Source organism: Sturnira hondurensis, unplaced genomic scaffold (genome assembly GCF_014824575.4).
Source record: "Sturnira hondurensis isolate 20B ecotype Veracruz unplaced genomic scaffold, ASM1482457v3 Scaffold0025325, whole genome shotgun sequence".
NCBI classification, from domain to species: Eukaryota; Metazoa; Chordata; class Mammalia; order Chiroptera; family Phyllostomidae; genus Sturnira; species Sturnira hondurensis.
Genome location: NW_028097956.1, coordinates 112,120 through 118,847, shown reverse-complemented (window position 1 = coordinate 118,847; position 6,728 = coordinate 112,120). Strand labels below are relative to the sequence as shown.

At 66.4% G+C, this 6,728-nt stretch overlaps 1 protein-coding gene across 2 annotated transcripts; it reads left to right on the top strand.

Annotated features, from left to right (window-relative positions):
- Positions 1-281: 281 nt before the first annotated feature.
- On the top strand, positions 282-3,297 carry HRAS (HRas proto-oncogene, GTPase). 2 transcript variants are annotated; one of them, XM_037039192.1, is made up of 6 exons: positions 282-417; positions 1,589-1,750; positions 1,929-2,107; positions 2,210-2,369; positions 2,456-2,537; positions 2,920-3,012. In XM_037039192.1, exons 2-5 carry the CDS (start codon positions 1,640-1,642, stop codon positions 2,516-2,518), a joined length of 513 nt encoding a protein of 170 aa, XP_036895087.1. In that variant the 5' UTR covers positions 282-417; positions 1,589-1,639; the 3' UTR covers positions 2,519-2,537; positions 2,920-3,012. The 2 variants fall into 2 exon arrangements, with proteins under 2 accessions (XP_036895087.1, XP_036895086.1); XM_037039191.1 differs by lacking the exon at positions 2,456-2,537 and having other exon boundaries at positions 283-417; positions 2,920-3,297.
- Positions 3,298-6,728: the final 3,431 nt, after the last annotated feature.

Sequence of the window (6,728 nt, the reverse complement as noted above, 5' to 3'; positions counted from 1 at the left end):
CTCGGCTGGAGTTCCGCATCTCCCCTCCCGCGCCGGCGGCGACACCTCCCCCCAGTCCCCCGGCCACGGCCCACGAGGGCTAACCAGCCCGGCACCGCCCTCCGTGCCTTCTGCTCCCGGAAGCCCCGCCCGCCGCGGCCTCTGAAGGGCCGGCCCCTCGGCCAACTGGAGCGGAGATAGGCGGTTCTTGGTTTGAGTCCGGGGCGCACAACCAATGGAAGGCCACGCTGGACTGATGGACAGGCGCAGGGCGGCGCGTGCGCGGGCCCGGGCGAGTGTCCGCCGCCCGCGCTCGCGCCCGCCGCCCGCAGCCGGAGCCGCACCCGCCGCGGACGGAGCTCATGCACCCGGGGAGCCGCGCGCCCCGGCCCCCTCCCCCGCCCGTGCCGGCCCCGGGGGCAGTCGCACCAGTGAGCGGTAAGTGCGGTGCGGGGCGGCCGCAACGGGTGGGGGGCACTGGAGTCGGGGCGGCGGGGCAGAGCAGCTCGAGGCGGGGAGTCCCCGTCCTAGCGGGGTGCGCGGGGGCGCAGGTGAGCCGCGGGCGGGGCGGGGCGCTGCGGCTGGGGGCCGGGGGCTGCGGGTGGCGGGGACCCTGGGTGCGCCTCGCCCTGGCCACCTCCTCGCGTTCCGTGTTCCCCTCCTTGGGGTCCCCAAGTGCCCTCAGGCAGTGTGTGGTGTACCCTGCGCCGGTGACCACGCTCTAGGCGGGGTTTCCCACCTTCTACAGTCCCCAGGATCCCTTGGAAGAGCTCGAGCGCTGGGGGCGAATCTGAGGTTTAGGAAGTCTACTGTCCTCACCAGGGCACCCCCTCGTTAAACGTCAGAAATTGGAGACACCCCACCTGGGGCCTTGGCCTGGGGCCTGGGGCCCTTTTTCTTTTCCACCTGTCTCCCTACTCCCACCCATCCTTGGTCTTTTCTTGTTGGTCTACCTGTGCTTTCCGGAACCCTTGCCCCCCTTGGCCTCCTCACCTGCCTTGTTTTCTCCAAAGTTCCCATGGCAGATGGACACCACAGGTCTCCCCTCATTTTAACCGTGGGGGTCTCCTCCGCTGAGGTATGCTGAGTCCGAGGTTAGGGGGCTGGGTTCTTTCTCTGCCCATTATCCGGTTTCTGCAACAGCTCCTGGCTTGTAGTAGGTGCTCAGTAGTACTTGTCAAGTGCACCCACATGCCCGGTGGGGCCTGGAACCGGTTGACGGTTGACACTGGCCTGCCTGGGCACGTTGCTTTGTGCTCCACTGTGGCAGGACCTGTTCTTGTTGGGGGGCGGGCACTGGTAACTTCAGCCTCAGGCACCTCCAGTTCAGGCTTTCTGCCTACCCAGCAAGTTCTAATTTGGGTGCATGGTAGGGAGGTACTCTCAGCTGTCAGCCCTGCTTCTCCGGGGGCCGGCTTCCTGCCTTTCATACAGTCACTTTGTGAGGCCAGAGGCAGGTTGTCTGCCCCACCCCCCCATGCTGCAGGAGCCACAGGTGGGCGGTGGGCCATCCTTCTGGCTTCACGCCTGTTACCTGGATGTTGGGGCCCAGAGCTCAACAGGTCTGTCCTGTGGGGCCTGGGCAAGGCTGATGGGGCTTCCTGTGCAGGTGGGACAGGAGACCACCACAGTCCCGGGTGTTGCTGCACCGCCAGGAGCCATGACGGAGTATAAGCTCGTGGTGGTGGGTGCTGGGGGCGTGGGGAAGAGCGCCCTGACCATCCAGCTCATCCAGAACCACTTCGTGGACGAGTACGACCCCACCATCGAGGTGAGCGGGCTGGCCCCTCGCCCCAGCCCCGCATCCACAAGTGGGCTGGGCCTCTGCCTGCTGTGTAGGAGGGTCCCCTCGGCGTAGGGCCTGAGACACCAGGGGTGCAGGCGGGGCTGGTGGTGCGGAGGCCCTGTCCTCGGAGGCGGGGGCGTCTCTGAGCAGTGTCGCCCCACAGGATTCCTACCGCAAGCAAGTGGTCATCGACGGGGAGACGTGCCTGCTGGACATCCTGGACACGGCCGGCCAGGAGGAGTACAGCGCCATGCGGGACCAGTACATGCGCACCGGGGAGGGCTTCCTCTGTGTGTTTGCCATCAACAACACCAAGTCTTTTGAGGACATTCACCAGTACCGGTGAGCTGCCTGCCGTGCATGGAGACCTCCCCACGCTCGCCCCGCGTCTGGGCCCAGTCCTGAGAGCGGCCCGCTGGCCCGCTCACGCCTTCCTCCTTGCAGGGAGCAGATCAAGAGGGTGAAGGACTCGGATGATGTGCCCATGGTGCTGGTGGGGAACAAGTGTGACCTGGCCGCACGCACAGTGGAGTCTCGGCAGGCGCAGGACCTCGCCCGCAGCTACGGCATCCCCTACATCGAGACCTCGGCCAAGACTCGCCAGGTGAGCTGGCTCCCGCCCTCAGGTAGCCAGGGCCCCGCCCCACCCCGCCAGGGAGCCTCGCTCATGGCCCCTCTCCCTTGACACAGGGCAGCCGCTCTGGCTCTGGCTCCAGCTCCGGGACCCTCTGGGACCCTGCGGGACCCCCGTGACCCAGCGGCCCCTCGCGCTGTAAGTCTCCTGGGACAGCAGGGCAGCCAGGGAGGCCAGGGCCGGGGTTTGGGCTGAAGGAGCTCTGGCGGGAGGTGGAGGTCCCTGGAGAGAGCTGTCTTGAGCCAGGCCAGAGCGGTGACCCTAGGGCCCCAGCCCTGCTGCCCCCAGCATGCCCTCAATCCCTTAGTGGGCTTTTGGGGACAAGGGCAGTAGCTCAGAAGGGAGCTGGGCACAGGGCGATCATGCTCCAAGCCAGCCCTGGGGCAGTAAGAGGAGCAAGGCAAGGCTCCTGGTGTGCTGGTGGGTGGGGAAGGGTGCAGGGGCTCCTGGGTCTCCAGGTCTCCTCCCCTGCTGGGCTCTCAGGCCAGTTCCCCTCTGAGCGGCCCCTCCTCCTCCCCAGGGCGTGGAGGACGCCTTCTACACACTGGTGCGTGAGATCCGGCAGCACAAGGTGCGCAAGTTGAGCCCGCCAGACGAGGGTGGCGCTGGCTGCATGAGCTGCAAGTGCCTGCTGTCCTGATGGCTTCGCCTGCCCGCCTGGCGCAGGCCCTGGAGGCGCCGGTGCCAGGAGGAGGGGAAGGAAGGAAGTGCCGCCGAAGTGCCGCCGGAGCCCGGCCAGCCCAGGGTCGGTGGACAGAGTGACCACGGACCTCCTAGGACACTTTGCACAGACTGGCGTGAACTGAGGTCGCCGGCACCCCAGTGTGCCTCTGCGTGCAGCCCCATCCTGGCCCATGGGGCGCAGGTTCGACTGCAGTAAATTATTTGATGGTCTTGACCTGGTGTCTGGTTGAGGCTGGGCGGCCGTGGTGGTGGTGTGTGTGGCCTCTCCCAAAGTTCGGTGGGACCCCAGCTTCCTCTGGCACTCAGGGTGTCCAGTGCTGCAAGCCCAGGCTGGTCACGCATTTCAACATTTTCACAAAAAGCCACTGATTGACCTTTAACCAGCAAGGGGGGACCCGAGAGCAGGGGCTAGTCCTGTCCCCTGGCAGAGGCCCCCTTAGCATGGAAACCAGTGGAGCTGCGGCCCATGTCCAGCCCCCGGAGCCCCCCGACTGCAGGGTGGTCGCAGTCCTTCAGCAGCAGGACCATGCAGGTCAGAGGTCCTGCCCCATCCATGCCAGGTGGCCACACAGGGCCCAAGTCCAGCCTGCCCTGCTGCCCTCTCTGCATGAGGGTGGGACTGGCCCGTCGTCCCCAGATCTGCCTCAGGTTGCTGGCCCACGTGGCTTTGTGGGGCACACTCAGGTGGCAGGTGGCCGCGCCCCTCTGTGGGAGGGCCTGCCCTGACTTGGGCCAGGACCCCAGGTGCCCCTGCTCTCTGAGGGCCTGTATTCAGGCCCGGCCGGCACTGGGAGGCAGGATGTGCCACTGACTGGTGAGGGCCTTGGGGCCACGGGGCTTTTGATCACAGTTCCAGCAGCAGACCCCTCAAGTACCCACGTTCCCTGCGGCAGGGGCAGTGTGTTGGTCCCCAGGGCTTAGCCCTCAAGGGGGGCGCTTGGGCAGGACCTGTCCTGGGGCCTGGGGAGTGGCCCAGGCAGGTGTTGAAGGGACCCAGCATTGTGGCTCTTTGAGAGGCTGCCCTCCCACAGTTCCTGGGTTCATGGTGGGGCGGGGGGAGTGGGTGGGTAGGGGCTGCTGTTGCTATAGCTGCAGACATACCCCAAAGCTGCCCTGGGTTGGGAGGCAGGCAGACCAGACACAGCCTCAGGCCCTTGGCAGAGGCCACCTCATACTGCCACTTTTCAGCCTTGGGGACAGTCTGGCTGGGCTGCTCATACTTGGTGATAAGCCAGGGCGGGTCAGCTCCTGTTCTCTGGGGAGCGTCTTGGGGCTGGGAGAGGCCTGGGTGCTGGGGCCAGTTGCTCCAGGCCCAGGGGCATCATGGGAACTGGTCCTGTGGGAAAAAGCAGACTGTGGCAACATCTGTCCCAGGCCAGGTGGCTGTGCTAGGTGTGCCCTGTGGAGTCCCGGTTCCCTGCGTGGCTGCCCTGGCCTGAAGCTGAGCCACACTCCAGGCTGCTGGCCCCAGGGTGTGCTGCGTCCACCCTGATGCCTGGCCCCAGCCTGATTTTCCAAACCTCAGCAGGAGGGAGGATGCACAGGGACCCGGGGGCTCTCCCCACAGTTTATTGCCCTGAGAGGGTGAATCAGGAGGGGCCTGTGCTTGAGTCCCAGGAGTGGGGGAGGCCACACCTCAGAGTCAGGCCATCGAGACCTGAAGGTGCCTGAGCCCAGCATCCTTCAGGGCCCAGTGCAGGACAACAGGTAGTCCTGGTCTCCACGTGTACACAGGGCTGGGGGGGGGGGCGGTGCGGGGGGGGGGGTGGCATGGGAGGGCTCAGGCTCCCGCCTGCCCCCATGGAACCTTGAGCCACTGCTGCTGTGTTCTGGTGTGCACCACACCTGGGGGGTCTGCTTGTGCCCTTCAGGCCCGGGGCTGTGCCGTGGCAGAGGAGGCCAGCCAGCGAAGGGCCCTGCCCCTGCTCAGTGGAGGGTGCCCTGCTCACTCAGCTCTGTGTGTGGGCCACTCACTTCTGAGCACCCCGAGGACAGTGGCAGGGCTATGAACACATGCTTGTCTTGCAGGGTGTAGGTACCCCACAGCTTCAGAGTGAGGGAGAAGGGGGTTGTAGGGACAGCAGGTGGAGGGACAGTTTGAGCAGCGGCCCCTGACCTCTAGTCCAGGAAGACCCCCAGGGGGGCTCAGGACTCCTCACTGAGTAGACTGGGCTGGTGGGGACATGGCGCCTGGACAGTGGGGCTCCCCCCAAGGCCACTTGGTTCTAAGGGCCAGGTCAGCCCGGCGATAACGTTGGCAGGGGGCCGGCAGAGCCTGCCCCAAGCTCGGGGGAATGCGCCCCAAGGGAGCCAGACTCTGGCTGCAAATCGGGCCCAGGCCTCATCCACACCCCCGGCTGACCAGCCTTCCCTCTGGGGCCACCGTCCCGGGGCCTCTCCTTGAGGGCTCTGGCTTCCTCAGGATGGGTCTGGCCCGGAACCTCAGCCTGGGCTTTGTTGGGGTGGGCCGAGCCCTGGGGACAGGGAGTGGGAGGCCTAGGGGTGGGTCTCCCTGGGTTGCCCAACCCTGCTGGTGAAGGAGACGTGGCTGGGGGGTGGTCATCTGCTGCTGGTCCTAGCTCAGGGCCTGCCTCCAGTCCAGGCCTTCCCAGTTTGACCCCAGGGCCCCCCAGGAGAGCCCCTGGGGCAGGGGCCAGGCACCGCTCCACCTTCAGCAGCGCTTTCCCCCAGCATGATTGTGGTGCGCCTGGGGCCCCCAGTTTGGGGACTTCAGTTTGAAGCAGCCTGAGCGGCCCCCCAGCAAACCAGAGCCTGTACCTAGTGAGATGGCTGGGCACTGACAGGTGTCCCCCGCCAAACCCAAGGTCTGCCCTCCCAGTGGGGCTGTGGCTCCACTGTGTGCCCCTGACCCTGAGGTCTGGGGAACACACTCTTCTTTGAGAGCAGGATGGGGGACCAGGGGCAGAGGCTCCTTGCAGGCCCAGGCAGATGTCCTAGCCTCGGCTACTCCCCTTCTCCAGTGGCGGCCACAGTGTGGGCGTGGAGGGCCCAGATCTGAGGGACAGAGTGTGCGGGTGTCTCCTGGGCTCAGCAGTCAGGCTGGGGCACACAGGAGGGGCACACTGCCAGTTGGGCCTCGTCTAGCTAGGGGCCTGAGAGCCACTGGGCCACGGCCAGGCCTGAGGCAGAGGGGCAGCGGGTGTAGGAGCGTGTGGATGGGCCGGGGGCCGTGGCCACCGGAGTCAGAGGGTGGTGTTGGGAGGTGGCAGCCTTCGCTGATGGGACACGGTCAGGGTGGGGCTCCCCACCTGCCCCACTGTTGGGGAAACTCCTCAGGGAGGCCTCCTTGGCCCGTGTGGCCACCTACTGTGCATGCTGTGCCTCTTGCTGGTCATCAGCTGGGCTGCATAGAAGGTGTCCTCCTAGCTCAGGAAAAGTCAGCCAGACGCCGTGGCCTGGTTCGTGCCTGGAGACGGGGTGCAAGGACACCCCTCTAACACGTGGGGCCCAGCTTTTCCTGGACAGTCTCCTGGGCGGCCCCGCTCCTACCCTGAAGCCCCGAGCCCTGCAGGCCTTGTCCTGGGAGCACTCTGGGGGCACAGGCTCCCCAAGGCCGGGCGACCCTACCCTGAGCCTGAGCCCAGGCCAGCTGCATTCCCTCGTAGCTGCTGCTCCCTGAGGGAA

Bases quoted from the DNA above. Each gene is read 5' to 3' on its own strand.
- HRAS (XM_037039191.1), top strand. From the start codon at position 1,640: ATGACGGAGTATAAGCTCGTGGTGGTGGGTGCTGGGGGCGTGGGGAAG. The intron at 1,751-1,928 runs GTGAGCGGGCTG...GTCGCCCCACAG, and splicing joins AGTACGACCCCACCATCGAG to GATTCCTACCGCAAGCAAGT. The intron at 2,108-2,209 runs GTGAGCTGCCTG...TCCTCCTTGCAG, and splicing joins GAGGACATTCACCAGTACCG to GGAGCAGATCAAGAGGGTGA.